Raw genomic sequence first — 20,066 nt, forward strand, 5'->3', positions numbered from 1 at the left:
TTACTAGTCTCATTTCAAGCTATTTGGGCCATTGTCTTTAGACCTGGAAAATGGGCCTTAGGTTGCTCTCTCTCTATGGCTTTCAACCTGGTTATTTCTTTTTTTTGTGGATAAAACTAGGCACTCTTACTGGGTGTGATGGTGCACATCTGTAATTCCAGCACTAGGGAGACTGAGGCAGAAGGATCATGACGTTGAGGCCAACTTGAGCTACACAGAGAGACCCAGTCTCAAAAAATAAAAACCAAATAAACAACAACAACAAAAAAAACCTATGCACTATAAATGCTGGGACTATAACTCAGTGATAGAATACTTGCTTAGCATGTGTGTGTGTTATGTATGTATGTACATACATAGAAAGAAAAGAATATTCAAAGTCACTCCTTCATTTAGTCAATGATTGAGTTCCTGTTACCTGCAAGAAATTGTTCTGATGACCTTAATGAATGACTGAAACTTTGAAACTACTATGGGAAAACAGTGGAATTTATAGGCCTAGGCATTGCATTTCTGAATAGGACTCCAATATCTCAGGAAATATGAGCGGGATTGACAAACGGGATTGCACCAAATTAAAAGTCTTCTGCACATCAAAGGAAATAATTACCAGAATTAAGAGACAATCCACAGATTGTGAAAAAATGTTTGCCATCTATTCATTGGACAAAGAATAGCATCCAGAACATATGAAGAGCTCAAAAATATAAAAGCTAAAAGAATAAATAATCTGATTAATAAATGTGAAATTAATTAAATAGTTCTCAAAAGAAGATATACACATGGCAAATAAATACATGAAGAAATGTTCAACATCTTTAGTCATAAAGGAAATGCAAATCAAAATGACATTGAGATTCAGTATGGCTCAATCAGTAGGAGTGCCTGCCTAGCAAGCATGAGGCCTTGAGTTCAAACCCCAGTACTGCTAAAACAAACAAACAAAAAAACCCAAAAAACTTTGTCAGAATGTCTGTCATTAAGAAAACCAGTTTTCTCTGGTTATTTTGGAGATGGGGTTCTCACAAACTGTTTGCCCAGGCTGGCCTTGAACCATGATCCTCCCAATCTCAGCTTCCCAAGGAGCTAGGATTATACACCTAAGCCACTGGCACTCACCAAGGGGACAAGTTTGATCAATGTACAATATATGCACAACACACCACAGTAAAACTCCTTTGTACAATTACTAAATGCTAGTAAAGAAACCACTCTCATGCTAATAAAACAAATTAGGTTCAGTCACTTCCCGGTAGCAGCTGCTCTGGTCTTCTCTGGCTCTCTTTACCATCTCCTTTTCACTTCTGGAAATATGGCCTCTGATTGGCCATCAAGATGTTCAGTGACATGAAGATGTGCAAGTCCTCCACAGCAGAGGAAGTGGAGAAACGCAAGTAGGCGGTGCTGTTTTGCCTGAGTGAGGACAAGAAAAACTTTACCCTGGAGAAAGACAAGGAAATTCTGGTAGGTGATGTGGACTACACTGTGGATACCCCCATACCACCATTGTCAAGATGCTGCCAGACAAGGACTGTCGATGTGCCCTCTGTAATGCAGCCTACAAGTCCAAGAAGAACAAGGAGGAGGACCTGGTGTTCATCTCCTGGGCATGAGTGTGCACCCCTTAAGAGCAAAATTATCTATAGCGACAACAAGGATGCCATCAAGAAGAAGCTGACAGGAATCAAACATGAATTACAAGCAAACTGCTATGAGAAGGTTAAGGATTGCTGCACCTTGGCAGAGAAGCTGGGGGAGGGGGGCAGTGCTATCATCTCCCTGGAGAGCAAGCCTCTGTGAATCCCTTCCAGCCCTCTGCCTGGAGCATCTGGCAGCCCCAGACCTGTCCTTGGGGATTGCATGCTGCCCTCTTCCTGCCAGACCAGAAGTGACTGGGAGGATCCCAGCAGGAAGAGGACATTTCCTTCATTGCAGTTGCCAAACAGCACCCCACCCTCTGGACCTTCCTCCTCCCTGCATCCCTGGTGGTGCTGGCCTTCCCAAAGTGCTTTTGGTCTTCGGATTCCTCATGGGTTGAAGCAGAACAACTCCTCCCCAGGCACCCAGTTTGGGGAGGCCTGTATTTTTTTTTTTAACGACACTCCTACTTCCCACCTGTCATCTTCTAACTGCAATAGTGACTCTGTGTTTGTTTAGTTCTGTGTATAAGTGAAATGTTGTGGAAATGACCCCTTCCTAAGCTGCCTGGTTCCTCTCCCTTTTTCCCTGGTCTTTGGATATTCATGGAAGCAAGACCAATAAGGAACCTTTAGTTTTTTGTCTGTTTGTTTTTTGTTTTACTACCACCAAGCCACCACTACAAAAGATTCTTCAAGGAATTCTGCACACAGAAAGTGAAAGCAAACAAAACCATGAGGGCAGGCAGTACCAAACCACAGGGGAAGAAAAGGCAAGAAAGCAGTGAATAACACTGATTCAGTTGCACAAAATCAAACCCTTAAACCACAAAGACAACTAAATGATAGGAATCACCACATACCTATCAATACTAACACTGAATGTTAACAGACTTAATTCCCCCATCAAAAGACACCGTTTGGCAAACTGGATTAAAAAGGAAGATCCAACAATCTGCTGCCTACAGGAGACCCATCTCATTGACAGAAACAAGTACTGGCTGAGGGTTAAAGGCTGGAAGAAGATCTTCAAAGCCATTGGCCCCCAAAAACAGGCAGGGGTAGGAATACTCATCTAGGACAAAGTAGACTTCAAACTTACATTGATCAAATGGGATGAAGAAGGACACTCCATACTAATAAAAGGGGAAATACACCAAAAGGAAATAACAATTATCAACTTATATGCACCCAACTTCATCAAACATACTCTGAAGAACCTAAAAACATACATAGACTTCAACACAGTGTTAGTGGGAGACTTTACTACCCTCCTATCATCAATAGATAGGTCATCCAAACAAAAAATCACTAAAGAAATTTTAGAACTAAATCACACCATAGATCAAATGGACCTAGCTGATGTCTACAGAATATATCATCCAACCTCTGCACGATATGCATTCTTCTCAGCAGCTTACGGAACCTTCTCCAAAATTGATCATATCTTAGGGCACAAAGCAAGCCTCAGCAAATATAAGAAAATAGGAATAATCCCATGTATTCTATCTGATCACAATGCATTAAAACTAGAAATCAACAACAAAAACAACAGTAAAAAACATGCAAACAATTGAAAGCTGAACAACACATTGCTCAATGATCAATGGGTCATTGATTAAATAAAAAAAGAAATTAAAAGGTTCCTGGAAGTTAATGAAAATGAAAACATGACCTACCGGAACCTATGGGACACAGCAAAGGCAGTCCTAAGAGGAAAGTTTATAGCCATGAGTGCATATATTAAAAAGAATGACAGATCCCAAATCAATGACCTAAGGCTACATCTCAAACTCCTAGAAAAACAAGAACAAGTAAATCCCAAAACAAGGAGGAGAGAAATAATAAAAATAAGGGCTGAAATCAATGAAATAGAAACAACAACAACAACAAAAAACATACAAAGAATCAATGAAACAAAAAACTGGTTCTTTGAAAAAATAAATAAATAAGATTGACAGGCCCCTGGCAAACCTGACTAAAATGAGGAGAGAAAAAACCCAAATCAGTAAAATCAGAAATACAAAAGGGGAGATAACAACAAACACCATGGAAATCCAGGAAATTATCAGAGACTACTTTGACAACCTATATTCTAATAAATTTGAAAATCTTGAAGAAATGGACAGATTTCTAGATACTTAAGCCCATCCAAAACTGAGCCAAGAGGATATTAATCACCTGCATAGATCTATAACACAAAATGAAATTGAAGCAGCAATAAAGAGTCTCCCAAAAAAGAGAAGTCCAGGACCTGATGGTTCTCTGCTGAATTCTAACATACATTTAAAGAACAACTAATATCAACCCTCCTTAAACTTTTCCATGAAACAGAAAGGGAAGGAACACTGCCTAACTCATTTGTGAAGCCAATATTAATCTCATCCCAAAACCAGACAAAGACACCTCCAAAAAAGGAGAACTATATACCAATATCCTTAATGAACATTGATGCAAAAATCTTCAATAAAATCATGGCAACCAAATCCAACAACACATCAGAAAGATCATCCACCATGACCAAGGTGGATGCAGGGGTGGCTCAACATATGCAAATCTATAAATATAATACAGTACATTAGTAGAAGCAATGACAAAAACCACTTGATCATCTCAATAGTTGCAGAAAAAGCCTTCAACAAGATCCAACATCACTTCATAAAAGCTCTAAGAAAACTAGGACTAGAAGGAATTTACCTCAACATTGTAAAGGCTATATATGACAAACCTATAGCCAACATCATACTTAATGGTGAAAAACTGAAACCATTTCCCCTAAAATCAGGAATGAGACAAGGGTGCTCACTATCCCCACTCCTATTCAACATAGTACTGCAATTCCTAGCCAGAGCAATTAGGCAAGAATAAGAAATAAAAGGAATACAAATAGGTAAACAAACTGTCAAAATATCCCTATTTGCAGACAATATAATCCTATACCTTAAAGACCCAAAAAACTCTACCCAAAAACTTCTAGACACCATAAGCAACTATAGCAAGGTGGCAGGATATAAAATCAACTTACAAAAATCATTCGCTTTTCTATACACCAACAAACTGAGAAGGAATATGTGGAAACAATTCCATTTGTAATAGCCTCAAAAAAAATCAAATACCTAAGAGTAAACTTAACAAAGGATGTGAATGAGAAACTAAAGCAGATGATTTAAAGCAACTGAGGCCAATAGGAGAAGGAGACCAGGAACTAGAGAAAAGGTTAGTTCAAGAAGAATTAACTTAGAAGGTAACACACATGTACAGGAAATCAATGTGAGTCAAAATTCCCTGTATAGCTATCCTTATCTCAACTAGCAAAAATGCTTGGTCCTTTCTATTATTGCTTATACTCTCTCTTCAACAAAATTAGAGATAAGGGCAAAATAGTTTCTGTCAGGTAGTGAGGGATAAGGGGGGGTAAGGGAGGGAGCGGGGGTGGGGGATAAAGGAGGGTATGGGGGGAAGGGGGGAGAAATGACCTAAACATTGTATGCACATGTGAATAAAATAAAAATAAAAATAAAAAAAAGGATGTGAATGACCTCTACAAGGAGAACTACAAATCCCTGAAGAAAGAATACTACAGAAGATGGAAAGATCTCCCGTGCTCATGATTGGTAGACTCAACATAGTAAAAATGGATATACTACCAAAAGCAATCTACATGATTAATGCAATTCCATCAAAATCCCAATGACTTTCATCACAGAGATTGAAAAATCTACCCTAAAGTTCATTTGGCAACACAAGAGACCACGAATAGCCAAGGCAATACTCAGCAAAAAGAACAATACTGGAGGTTTCACAGTACCCAACTTCAAACTATATTACAAAGCAATAGCAATAAAAACAGCATGGTACTGGCACAAAAACAGACATGAAGACCAGTGGAACAGAATAGAGGGCCCGGATATGAATCCATGCAACTATACCCACCTTATTTTTGACAAAGGTGTCAAAAATATACGATGGAGAAAAGACAGCCTCTTCAGCAAACGTAGCTGGGAAAAGTGGTTATCCGTCTGCAAGAAACTGAAACTAGATCCATGTTTGTCACCTTGTACTAGTATCAGCTCAAAATGGATCACAGACCTTAATATCAGACCCAAAACTCTGAAGTTAGTACAGGAAGGAGCAGGAAACACTCTGGAAGTAATAGTTATAGGCAAAGTCTTCCTGAATAGAACCCCAGCAACCCAGCAACTAAGAGAAAGGATGGACAAATGGGACTTCATAAAATTAAAAAGCTTCTGCACAACGAAAGAAATGGTCTCGGAGCTGAAAAGACCACCCACAGAGTGGGAGAAAATATTTGTCAGTTATACATCAGTCAAAGGACTGATAACCAAAATATGTAGGGAAGTTAAGAAACTAAATTCTCCCAAAATCAATGATCCAATAAAGAAATGGGCAAATGAACCAAACAGAACTTTCTCAAAAGAAGAAATTCAAATGTCCAAAAAACACTTGAAAAAATGTTCACCATCTCTAGCCATAAAGGAAATGCAACTCAAAACCATACTAAGATTCCACCTTACTCCTGTTAGAATAGCCATCATCAAAAATACCACCAACAGCAGGTGTTGGCGAGGATGTGGGGAAAAAGGAACCTTGGTACACTGCTGGTGGGAATGCAGGCTAGTGTAACCACTCTGGAAAAAAATGTGGAGGTTTCATAAAAATCTAAACATAGATCTGACATATGATCCAGCAATCCCACTCCTGGAGATATACCCAAAGGAATGCAACACAGGCTACTCCAAAGGCACCTGCACACCCATGTTTATTGCAGTGCTGTTCACAATAGCCAAGTTATGGAAACAACCAAGAAGTCCTACTACTGACAAATGGATCAAGAAAATGTGGTATTTATACACAATGGCATTTTACTCAGCCATGAAGAAGAATGAAATTTACCATTTGCAAGTAAATGGATGGAACTACAGAATATCATTCTGAGCGAGGTTAGCCAGGTTCAGAAGACCAAAAATCTTATGTTCTCCCTCATATGTGGACTTTAGATCTAGGGCAAATACAGCAATGTTGTTGGACTTGGGTCAGATGACAAGGGGAGAGCACATACGGGAGGTATGGGGATAGGTAGAAAACCCAAAACATGAAAGTGTTTGATGTCCCCACTCCAGAGGAACTAATACAGAAACCTTAAAACAACAGAGGTCAACACAAGAAGGGGATCAGGAACCAGTGTAGAGATCAGTTAGAGATGAATCAACTTGGGTTGTAACACATTTGTACGTGGAAGCAATTCTAGGAATCTGTCTGTATAGTTGTCCTTATCTCAACTAGCAAAAACGCTTTGTCTTTCTTATTATGCTTATGTCTCCTCTTCAACAAAATTAGAGAAAAGGGCAGAACAGGTTCTGCCTGGAAGTGAGGAAGGGTTGGGGGGAGAGGTTAGGGGTGGGGGTTGGGGGCATGGGGGAGAAATGACCCAAACAATGTATGCACATGTGAATAAATGAATAAGATAAAATAAAACCAACTTTAGTTTGTTCAAATATAATATATCTTAGATAACATTAAAAAAAAGACACTACAATGAAAAGGCTCATTAAAAAAAATTAATTTGTAGTAGCAAACAATGCTGTGAAAAAAGTAGACTAAGAGATTAGGAGAGTAATGAAAAAGCAGGGAGAGGTGTGGCGTTTTATTTAGAGTAGTTAGGTAAATTCTCTCTTAAATGTTTTTCCAGCAGAAACCTGAAGGAGGTAATGGAATAAACCATGAGATTAATCTCAGGCAAGAGTCTCTATGTACCAAGGGCTTGATTTAAGAACATGCTTGTTGAACCTTAAGGAAAAACAAGAAGGATTGTTTCCCTAAAGTGAGTGAAAAGGGTGTAGAGTGGTAGCCAAAGTCAGGGAACTAGCAGATGACCAGCAAGTAAGACCTTGTAGGCCATTGTGAGAATTCAGTTTTTATTCTTCAGAGTTGGGAAGTAAGTGTAGTGTTTTTAGCTGAGGAGTAATATGACCTAATTTATGTTTTACACAGGTACTCTACCACTTGAGCCACTCCACCAGGCCCTAATTTATGTTTTAAACAGATCGTTTTGGCTGCTTCTGTGGAAAATAGAGTGTGAAAGACTGTGTAATAGTTTATACAAAGAGAGATGGCTTGGGTGATACTGGTAGAAGTACAAGTGAGAAGCAGTCAGACTCAGATAATGTCTTGAAGGAAAGCTGACAAGATGAATTGGATATTAGAGAAAGCAGAGTCAACGTCTATAAGGTTTTAGGCCTGAATTGCTGAAAAATTCTGTTTCCATTTATTGAGATTATGAGGAGCATAGTTAAGAGGGGTAAGAATGAGTTGGCTTCAAAATCTTAATTCCAAATGTTCATGAGATATCCAAGTGAGCTGTTGAGTATAGCTGGGTTTATGAGTCAACTTCAAGGGTGAGAAATCAAAACTATTAGTATAAATTTATTAGTAACTGGTATACAACTAGTATTTAAAGTCAGAAGTAGGTGATATCATTTATTTAGGGAGTGAGTACAGTTAAAGAAAAAAGAGATTTGCTGGGGGAATGGCTTAAGTGGTAGGGCATTTGCCTAGCAAGCATGAGGCCCCGAGTTCGAACCTCAGTTCCACCAAAAAAGAAAAAAAGAGGTTTGAGCACTAAGTTCTTTGTTATTCCAGTGTTTGTAGGTTGGAAGGAACTAGGAAAGTAGACCAAGGAGAAGGAGTGGCCTTCCTGGTATGAGAGAACTGAGAGAAGTGTGTCTGGGAAACGAGAAAATGGATTACTGTGTCAAATGTGACTGATAGGTTATATACAGTCAGACTGAGAAATGTACATTGGGTTTGCCAATGTGAAGGGTATTAATGACCTTGACAATCAGTTATCCCTTAGAGTGATGGGAATGAAAGCCTAATTAGAGTAAATCCATGAGAGCAGAAGAAGTTGAGATGGCATTTGTAAAGTTTCTTTTTTTCTATTAAGGAAGCTTTGCTGTGAAGGATAACAGAAATAGAGCAATATCTTCAAGTGGCATTGGAAAGGAGTAGGTTAAAAGATGATGTTTGTGTGCCAATGGAAATGATGTAGTGAAAGGAGGACAGTGGTCATGTACAAAAGGGCAGTGACAACTGCAAGAATATCCTGAATTAGATGAGGGAGTTGAGTCAAGTAAGGGACATTAGCGCATGGACAATATGTCTGTTGTACTAGGAGAGGAAAGCAGTGTGTCAACAGAGATGCAAATGTGAAAATTACTCTGATTTCTTTTATTTTCTTATTTAATCCATCTTCCCATCCAGTGCAGGAATTCCCTTGTATTACTGCTGGTAGGTGAACATCTATCTTACATAACATGCTCATGTCACCCTATATATCTCTGATTCTTGAAAAGGGCTTGAGTGTACCAAACTGAAACTAACTTCTCTGGTTTCTACCTTTTGGTCCCTACTTTGTTCCCTGAGTCCACATACAACATATCCTTCTGTGCCTCAGAATGAATGGCCTGGCAGATTTGAAGATTGTGATCAATGGGGTGTGATGGAAATAAGACTGGGATTAGAGTCTCTGGATACTTGCACTTGTGTGAACAGTAGGTATATAGCCTTACTGTGAAACACCTTATCTGTGAAATGAGGGTGATCATTCTTGCCCTGTGTGTTACCCAGACTTATTGTGGTCATTAAATGAGAAAGTACTGTGTGAGTACATTGAGAATTAAAGTACTGAGTGCATTTAAAGGTTTCCTATTTGTTTTTCTTTATCTTTCCCAAGAGATGCTTTATCCTAGGGGTTTGGGAAGGTAACAGTGAAACAAATTGCTTTTTATAGTCCTCTCTTACTAGTAGTGATCCACTTTTAGATGAATGAGTTGTAGGCACCAGAAACATTTTCTGCCAGCTCTGTAATATGCTTTATAAATTCACAAAGTACTTTACAAATGCACTCTTATTTTATTTTTACAGACAAGTGAGATAGACACTATTTTATAGACAAGGAAGTAGACGTTTGGTGGCATACACATAGTCACATGGCCTTAAACCTGAGCCTTAGATCGTATTCTTTCCAGACTATCACAGTGCCTCTTTGTATCCTAGAACATAAAGTAGCTGGCCATATTTTTGAGGGTATGTCTTGGGACCAAAAGATAAACCCAGTTGAAGCTCAAAGTAATTCTTCATTTATATTGCCAGGCTTTGTACCTCATTGCTACCAATGGGACCCCAGAGCTTCAGAACCCAGAGAAGCTGTCGGCTATCTTTCGAGACTTTTTGAACCGCTGTCTTGAAATGGATGTGGAGAAGAGAGGTTCAGCTAAAGAGCTACTGCAGGTAACTAGCCCTCTAAGGGAAGCACCTAATTCAAGAAATTACTAACCAAGCCTTTTGTACTTCATTTTTGTCTATGAGATTATTTATTATAGAATTAGACTTCTTTCCTACCACTTCGAACACTCGCTCTGTATTCCTAATTCCCTGACCTTCATCCCCGGTCCTTTGTCATAGTGAGTTGGCTTCTTCTTCAGCTCATTAGAACTCTACACATTTAGGCTGGGCATGGTGGTACGTGACCAGCACTCAAGAGATGGAGTCAGGAAGATCAGAAGTTTAAGGCCAGACTGGGTTACATAGTGAGACCCTGTCTCAAAAATCTAAGGGCTGGGGATGCAGCTCAGTGGTAGAGCGCTTATCTACCAAGCATAAGGCCCTGGGCTCCATCCCCAACACGGGGATGGAGGAACTGCTATACATTCTCCTAGGCTCCTGCTTTCGGAGCTCCTGTTGAACTTTGCTCATATCTTTTTTTGGGATTTCCTTTGTTTTGCCTGAATTAGTCCTAACAGAATTTGTTTGAGTCTCAAGAAGTGGCTGTCTGAGGAGTAAAATCTTATATAAGTTACATTTTACTTAGACAAGTACAAAAATATATTTTCAGCAAAGGATTGTAAGTTTAGAGGATAGTTAGTACAGTTTTTGGAGTCTTCACAGATTCTTCATTAGAAGTCTTCTCAGTTGTTGGCAGTCCAATACTCTTATTTGTTTGTAGTGAGACTCTACAGAAGTATAGCGAAACCCAGAGTTGGGTTTACCAAAGACTTTAAAAAACTCCCACCTGATTAATCCTGACATTACAGCATGATTACTTTATATGATTGAAAAAACTGCCTTTAGCTGGCCATATTATTTGTACTTAACATTTATGTTTCAGTACAGTTTCTTATTACTAGTGTCATTTCACTGCTTTTTGATAGTGATTGGTCTGTAGGCATGCAATGTCAGTTACTTTTGTATCATGAGGCCCAACAGTGACTAAGCAAAGCGGGACAGAACCTGGCACACTGCCCTGTGTTAATTCTGAACATTTGTCTTTACCACCAGATTATAACCTCTATTTTATTAATCTGTGTGTCCGTTTGTACCTGGAACCAGGTCAGAATAGGTGCTTAGAAAATATTTATTGAATTGAGTAGAATTGCTTAAAGTTTTTGTTTATATGCATCTCTTTTTATTTGAGGCTACTGATCACAGAGCACTGGCCTATTTGACATGAAATTTGAGTTCTGCCAAATATAAGCCATTAGTCTCCAAGACCTTTTGGGACCAAAAGACCCTTATAACAGACAGAACAATAATATAGTCCCTTTTGCCTTTCATATGAATTGTGTTCTAGAAACCCTATGCTAAGCCAGTGATTGGTGATGATATCATTCTTAAATAGGCACAAAATCATAGTGCTTGAAAGGCTAGAACCCTTTAGAGATTTCTTTTTAGTACATTTACCACATTTTAGGTACTAGGTACTTCATGTATGTGTGTGTGTGTGTGTTCACAGAAACCCTATGAGTTATAGGTTCTGTTATTTCCATTTTTACAGTGAGGAAATTGAGATTTAGTAACTTTTCCATAATTACATAGCTGACAAGTGGTGCATCCAGGAGTTCGAGCTATGTCTGTTTGGCTCTCAAGTGTGTGTGCTCTTGGCCATTGCTTTTATAGACTCACTCAAAAAGATTTTCTGAGTTTACTTTGTTCAGAGAAGGAAACAGACTTCCCAGTTGGGTGTTAGATTACTCTGCTGTCAACTCAGAGGAGAGTTATAGAAACGTGACCTGTAAACTTTGATTTTTTAACTTGTTAGTTGTAGCTGGGCATGGTGGATCAAGGCCATTATCCTTGCTACTTGGGAGGCTGAGATCAGGAGGATGGAGGATTGAGGCCAGCCTAGATAAAAAAGTTTGCTGTGAGACCCCATCTCGATTAATAGCTAGGCACAGTGGTACACACAGGAGGAGCTACACAGGAGGGTGAGATTGGGAGGATCATGGTTCCAGGCCACCCCAGGTAAAAAAGTATGTGAGAACCCATCTCAACAGAAGTAGCTGGGTATAGTGGGACATGCCTGTCATCCTAGCTGGCAGGAGGTTTAAAATAGGATCATAGTCCAGGCCTGCCTGGGCAAAAATCGAGAGCCTATGTAACAAGAGTAAAAAAGACTGGAGACATGGCTGAAGCAGTAGAGCACCTGCCTAGCAAGTGCTAGGCTTTCAGTTCAAACCTCAGTACTGCCAAAAAATACAAAACAAAACAAAACAAAAAAACTTGCTAGTGTATGTGGTAGGTACTCAAAATCGAGGTTTTCAGAATTGTAAATCATGAACTTTTTGTGTCTGTCTCTCCTGTGAGAACACATGTATGAATAAAAATACATAGGATATTTGAATTCATATCTTCGTGACTGAAGTCTTTTATTCCTATCATAGTAACTTCTTGTTTTTAATACTTTTTTATACCCTATCTCTGTCTCAACAGAAGTTGAATCAACTTTCAGCAAAGAATGTTTGTGTTTATGTCCCTGCTTGTGTGTCTGTATGCATATACAGTACGACTAATTAAGGGAATAATTTTAAGTGTAGCAAAAGAATCAAACACGCTTATCATTTGAGTTACTTATGCTTCAACATTACACCTTTGTCTTAATTTCCTGGTAGCCAGAACAGAAAAGGCAGTGTTATAGTTACTATATTTCTTATCAAATGGAAGAAATGCCCTATATCCTTGAGATACAAAGCTTTTTCACTATTAAATGTTAAAAAGTGAAGATATTTTTAAATAAGAGGCTCTGAGTTACAAAAGGAATTGTTTTACATAATCCAATTTACTGAAAATGTAGTTGCACTTTTCACGTGGTATTTTCTCTAAATGGTCTTCTTTAAAAGTTTTGGGTATAGCCCAGTGAAAATGACTTGGGAAAGGACAAAGTTACTGAAATCCTTAGTGGACTAGTTAGTCTTACTGGATTCAAGAATAGAACAATAGATTCTAAGCTAAGCATGGTGGTGCATGCCTGTGGTCCCAGCTACTCAGGCTGAGGCAGGAAAATCATTTGAGTCCACTAGTTCAGAGTCAGCCTGGGCAACATAGTGAGGCTGTATTTCTTTTAAAAACAACAAACAAAAAAGAAACCAAACCCCCAGATTTCTGGGTCAATCCTCCTGAAATGTAGTATTACAATATACCACTGGTCATGATCAGGCTTCTTTCATTCAACATCTCTGTGGGATTCATAATGCTGTCAGTGGGTCAATTATTTTTTCACGTTTATTGTGTAATTTCCCACATAGTAGTATACAAATATAACAGTATTCATTATTTCATTCTCTTGGACATTTATAGGTTCTTTCTAGTTACTGACTATGATAAGCAAAGCTTCTGTGAACATTCTTACATGTTTCCTTTGGTGGTTATATAAACTTACTTCTCTAGGAATATACCTAGAGTTAGAATTACTAGGGTATAGGGTAGATGTATGTTTATTTGTAGGTAGGTGCTGCCAAACAGTTTTCCAGAAAGGTGTGTTATCTCATAAAGATATCCTTCAATTTGACGATGCTCTGAAGCTCTCAAGGCATCACCTTGTATAAACATGGATGTCCTTATGTCTTATAATGGTTGCTAAGGAAGAGTGGCAAAGTCATGTGTTTTTTGCTCTTTTTCTCCTTTCTAGCATCAATTCCTGAAGATTGCCAAGCCTCTCTCCAGCCTCACTCCACTGATTGCTGCAGCAAAGGAGGCAACCAAGAACAATCACTAAAACCATGCTTATCCCAGCCTCATTGTGCCAAGCTGTCTGTGAAATAAATGCTCATTTCAGAAATTCCAACCCCTGATGCCCTCTTCTCCTTGCCTTGCCTCTCCCATTTCCTGATCTAGTGCTCTCGAGACTTTGGAAACCATGTGTCTAGCACTGGGTAGAACTGCAACTGGATGACTGATCTGACAATGATCATTTCTCAATAAGGAATTTCCTTCCAATTTGTGGATGTGAGGGTGGTTTGTGATCAAGGATTTACATGCATAAACCTTGGACCCCTGTTTCTACATAGCAAAATTTCAACCACTCCCCTTCCTTATCTCTCACGATTGGTTCTTGACTATATAAATTTATAGTTTGCTAACATTGTCAACTTGTGATCAGTTGAGATTTTTTTAGTGCTAGCTTTTCTGTGACCGAACTGCCCCAAACCTTGTTGTACTTGAAATCCAGAACAGCTTGGGAATGCCATGGGGTTTGATAACCTGCCAGGGACATGAAATGGCTCAGTTTCCTGGACCATGACTTTGATGTAGCTGATCCTGACATGGGAGAACTACCACATTTTTCTTTGTGTGTGTTTCTATCAGCTGTTGAGGAGAACCTTGACCCAGTAGTGTTCCCCATGCTATTTCTTGTGAAATGGTCTTGGCTACGTAGCAGCTTTTGATTCCCTGCATCCTCTAGGCTGCTGCCCCATTCTGTCCTTGTTTTAACACTGAGAGGTTTCTGAGGGCACATGCTGAGTAAGAGCAGTATGAGAAGTCAGGAGGGGAAAAAAAAAGGTAGTTAACTCTTAGAGCAAGGCTGGGCATCAGTACCTATCCAGTTGTACTTGGTGGGATGTTTCAAGAACTCAGCCTGTTTTTCCATCTGAGATAAAGAGCTGAAAGATGAACTCAGATCTTCTGGTGGTCTAAATGTTTGGATCAAAGAGTCTTCATGTCTGAGACTGCATATTAGTTTTGGATGGATTTGGTTACCTGAGATGATATGCTACCAGCCGTAAGGGACCCTGTTTTTAGATGCATGGCCAATCTTTCTGCAAATGGAAATGCTACTCTGGGTGTTGGGGATGTTTGCTACCTCCTACTAGCTTTGTGGTTTTGGTCCTTCCACTAGGGTAGAATGCCTGGCCAGCATTGTGGCTTGTCACATCAGCCCTATTGACCACCTTGTCGTGCTCTGAGATGCCACTGCCTCAGTAGCACAAGTTTCTATTTCCTTCAATAAAAGGAGATGAAAATACTGTACGTGGAGTATGCCTCTCTTTCTTCCCTTCTTTTCTGATTGTTTTTTATATTAAATAGTAAATAATGGTTCTTCCTGAGCCCTTTGAGAGTAAGTTGCTGATAGGGTGCCCCTTTAGCAAGGTATATATGTATTCTTCTTAATGCTTTTATTTCAAATATAATTTAAGGGAAATAGGCCCAAAACATTTTTACTGTTTAAAGAGTAATTATATAAACACAACTACAGGGCACGGAGTGTGGCTCAAGTCCTAGAGGATAAGGCCCTGAGTTCAAAACCCCAGTACTGCAAGCAAAAGAAACTCAAGTTATAAAATACAACTACAACAATAAGACTTGAGCACCAGCTCTGATTACACTAGAGAAAGTATTTTCTCTAAGGTGGCACAATAGCGCTAGAAGCCAAGATATTGTCATGTGGTATTATTATTAGATCCCAAGCTAGCCCTTCCTAGGTATGAAATTACAATACCCACAGCTTGAGGTCTGGTGTCCTGGAGTATAACGTCTGGGACCTACTAAAGCTCTCTGTTCCAGAAGATGGTAGGCATCAGAGTTTCCAAATTGACTAAAGTTCCTGTCACCCTGAGTTTTCACCAATAAACTAGGTTCCAAAAGTCCTAGAAAGTACTGATGCCTAATCAGCTGGCCTTTCCTGCTTGATACAGTAACTGGGATGGAAACAAACTAAGGAATTAGAGAACCAACATTTGGCAGAAAAATAATCTCTTGAGGCAGAACACCTGTCCAACCATTTTCAAGGACTGGGATTTTGAGTCACTGATTGGCTGCATGAACAAAACCTGCCAAGCCAAGGATCTTAAGAGTTACATACCTGAGAATGGAGATCTGAAGGTGGGGAGTATCATCCAGCTTGGCATTCCAGGGTGGTTTTTTTAAAGAGCCTTGGAATCACCTAGGAGACCTTAATTGCAGAGAAGAATGCACTAGTAGTCCCTCTAAGTTCCTGGGAATTTTCAGAGTAGACTTGGGGTAGAAGCAGGGCATGTCTTCAGAGATGGAATTCTATAGTGGTTGTTAATGACCATGGAGGAAGAATCCCAAGAAGGAGTAGACTACATGAAGGGTGAAGCTGGATCACTACCAAACGAATTAAAAACTCTGATGTAGAGCGGGGCGCACCCAGCAGCCAGGAGCGGGGACGCTTGTGAGAGGAGGGAAGACCCACTTCCCACGTGAACTGTAAATAAACACGCAGGCCTGACAACGCGGGGCAGTGTCGCCTTTCCCAGTGCTTGGAAAGGGAAAAGCCTGTAGCAGAGGCCGCAGCACAGGAGAACTCTGAGCAAACAAAGCCTGTGGGACCAGGTGAGTGCTAAGCTCACCCCAGAGATCTGCATAAATAACGCCGCCAGCTACAGGCTGAGAGCAGCAGGCAGGCAAGCTGCAGTTGCAGATACCACTCTCAGAACTGCCTCCAGACGCTTTTTTTTTCTTTTTCTCCCTACCTTTGATGAGAGAACAACCGAATTACACCTGCAAGCCGAAAAACTTACTGAAACTGTATTGCATTTGAACTGGGGACACTTGGTGGGGCTTTTTTTTTTTTTTTTTCTTTCTTCTGTGTGTGTGTGAGTGTAGTTTTGTTCTACTTTATGCATCCCCTTTGATGAGACAACTACAGAACAACATCTGAGGCACCAACTCCAGGACTGGAGATTGAGACGGACATCCAAATTATTAAGACTGAAATTGCATTGCATATAAACTTGGAAGTTTTTTGGTTTTTTGGTTTTTTTTGTTTTTTTTAATTTTCTATTTTCCATTTTATTTTAATTCATTTTTATAAATAGATATTACTTTCATATACTTATTTTTTATTTTTTTATCTTTGATTTTCAATCCTCTCTCTGTCACTCTATTGTCTGTTCAGCTTACTGTCGATTAGTACACTAACACTCCCTGTTTATACCTTTGAAACTCTCTTGTCTGATACCTTGTTCTGCTTTCTCCCTCTTGTCTGTATATTTGTTTTCCCCTTTTCTTTAACTTCTTGCTTTCCATCTCAGCTCACTCTTCCATTCTCAATATTACCATTGTTATTATTACAAGCTAGAAAATACTTAATTACACACAGTACAGGGACAGTAACAACACCAAGGACAATGACAGGAAGACAGAAAAAACAAGGAAACCAGTTTCCCCACAGCAAAAAATTAGTACAGGAACCAGAGGGGAATGAAGAGAACAGAAACTCAGAGCCAGACTCCAACAAAATGAAGATAAACTATGCCAAAGGACCCAATGAAGCCTACAAGAATAATTTAAAAGAAGACATACTACAAGTACTCAATGAGAATTTTATAGAGATGATACTGGATAGGGTCAACCAAAATGTACAGGAGACACTCAAGAAATTCCAAGACAATAAAAATAGAGAATTTGAAAAAGCAAAAGAAGAAATAAAGGAAACCATAGAAGCACTGTATAAACACCAAAATGAAAGAGAGAACACAATGAATAAATGGATAAATGAACTCAGGACAAAAATAGACAACAATAAAGAAGAAAACAGCCAGGATATGGAAAACCTCAGAAAAAAGAACGAAACAGAACTGCAAAACAAAACGGAAGGCCAATCCAGCAGAATAGAACAAACAGAAGACAGAATCTCAGAACTTGAAGATGAAATGGTAATTAAAGGAAAAACTGAAGAACTACTAATTAAACAACTCAAGACCTGTGAAAAGAAAATGCAAGAACTCACCGACTCCATCAAAAGACCAAACTTGAGAATCATGGGCATCGAAGAAGGAGAAGAGGTGCAAGCGAAGGGAATGCGTAATATATTTAACAAAATAATAACGGAAAATTTCCCAAATCTAGAGAAAGATATTCCCATACAAATGCAAGAGGCCTCCAGGACACCAAACAGACCAGATCAAAATAGAACTACTCCACGACATATCATCATTAAAACAACAAGTTCAGAAACTAAGGAAAGAATATTGAAGGCTGCAAGAGAGAAAAAACAAGTAACATACAAAGGTAAACCCATCAAAATCACAGCAGACTTCTCAACAGAAACATTAAAAGCAATAAGAGCGTGGGGTGAGATCTTCCGGGCACTGAATGAAAATAACTTCAACCCCAGGATACTCTACCCAGCAAAGCTATCATTCAAAATAGATGGAGCAATAAAAGTCTTCCATGATAAGCAGAAACTAAAACAATATGTGACCACAAAGCCACCATTACAAAAGATTCTGCAAGGGATCCTGCACACAGAAAGTGACACCCAACTTAACCATGAAAAGGCAGGCAGCACCAAATCACAGGATAAGAAAAAGCAAGACAGTAGAGAGTAACATCAAGTTAGGTACACACAATCAAACCTTCAAACAACTAAGATAACTAAATGGCAGGAATCACCACATACCTATCAGTACTAACACTTAATGTTAATGGACTTAATTCACCCATCAAAAGACACCGTTTGACAAAATGGATTAAAAAAGAAGATCCAACAATTTGTTGCTTACAGGAGACTCATCTCACCGACAGAAATAAGCATATGCTTAGGATGAAAGGCTGGAAGAAGATTTACCAAGCCAATGGCCCCCGAAAACAAGCAGGAGTAGCAATACTTATCTCTGACAAAGTAGACTTCAAACCTACATTGATCAAACGAGATAAAGAAGGACATTCCATACTAATAAAAGGGGAAATAGACCAAAAGGAAATAATAATCATCAATCTGTACGCACCCAATGTCAACGCACCCAATTTCATCAAACATACCCTGAAAGACCTAAAAGCATATATAAACGCCAACACAGTGGTTGTGGGAGACTTTAACACTCCATTATCATCAATAGATAGGTCATCCAAACAAAAACTCAATAAAGAAATCCAAGATCTAAAATATGCAATAGATCAAGTGGACCTAGTAGATGTCTACAGAACATTTCATCCAACCTCTACACAATATACATTCTTCTCAGCAGCCCATGGAACCTTCTCCAAAATAGATCATATCCTAGGGCACAAAGCAAGCCTCAGCAAATATAAGAAAATAGAAATAATACCATGCATACTATCTGACCACAATGCAGTAAAAGTAGAACTCAACAACAAAAGTAAAGACAAAAAACATGCAAACAGCTGGAAACTAAATAACTCATTACTTAATGAAGAATGGATCATCGATGCAATAAAAGAGGAAATTAAAAAGTTCCTAGAAGTCAATGAAAATGAAAACACAACCTACCGGAACCTATGGGACACAGCTAAGGCAGTCTTGAGAGGAAAGTTTATAGCCATGAGTGCATATATTAAAAAGATTGAAAGATCCCAAATCAATGACCTAATGATACATCTCAAACTCCTAGAAAAACAAGAACAAGCAAATCCCAAAACAAATAGAAGGAGAGAAATAATAAAAATAAGAGCTGAAATCAACGAAATAGAAACCAAAAAAACCATACAAAGAATTAACGAAACAAAAAGTTGGTTCTTTGAAAAAATAAACAAGATCGATAGACCCCTGGCAAACCTGACTAAAATGAGGAGAGAAAAAACCCAAATTAGTAGAATCAGGAATGCAAAAGGGGAGATAACAACAAACACCATGGAAGTCCAGGAAATCATCAGAGACTACTTTGAGAACCTATATTCAAATAAATTTGAAAATCTAAAAGAAATGGACAGATTTCTAGATACATATGATCATCCAAAACTGAACCAAGAGGAAATTAATCACCTGAATAGACCTATGACACAAAATGAAATTGAAGCAGCAATCAAGAGTCTCCCCAAAAAGAAAAGTCCAGGACCTGATGGATTCTCTGCTGAATTCTATCAGACCTTTAAAGAAGAACTGATACCAACCCTCCTTAAACTGTTCCATGAAATAGAAAGGGAAGGAAAACTGCCAAACACATTTTATGAAGCCACTATTACACTTATCCCAAAACCAGGCAAAGACACCTCCAAAAAGGAGAACTATAGGCCAATCTCCTTAATGAACATTGATGCAAAAATCCTCAACAAAATAATGGCAAATCGAATTCAGCAACACATCAAAAAGATTATTCACCACGACCAGGTAGGCTTCATCCCAGGGATGCAGGGGTGGTTCAACATACG

The 20,066-nt window shown here is 39.0% G+C and overlaps 1 protein-coding gene and 1 pseudogene across 7 annotated transcripts in view; both read left to right on the forward strand.

Annotated features, from left to right (window-relative positions):
* The window catches only part of LOC109700810 (serine/threonine-protein kinase PAK 1), a 157,366-nt gene extending 142,406 nt beyond the window's left edge, over positions 1-14,960 (forward strand). For all 7 annotated transcript variants that reach the window (XM_074082454.1, XM_074082450.1, XM_074082442.1 and 4 more), the window contains 2 exons: positions 9,810-9,947; positions 13,621-14,960. In XM_074082454.1, the coding sequence (XP_073938555.1) occupies positions 9,810-9,947; positions 13,621-13,707 (225 nt within the window). In that variant the 3' untranslated portion in view covers positions 13,708-14,960. The remainder of the gene's footprint in view (positions 1-9,809; positions 9,948-13,620) is intronic.
* On the forward strand, positions 2-2,121 carry LOC141425651 (cofilin-1 pseudogene; annotated as a pseudogene).
* Positions 14,961-20,066: the final 5,106 nt, after the last annotated feature.

The sequence above is a fragment of the Castor canadensis genome, chromosome 1, assembly GCF_047511655.1.
Source record: "Castor canadensis chromosome 1, mCasCan1.hap1v2, whole genome shotgun sequence".
Classification (NCBI taxonomy): domain Eukaryota; kingdom Metazoa; phylum Chordata; class Mammalia; order Rodentia; family Castoridae; genus Castor; species Castor canadensis.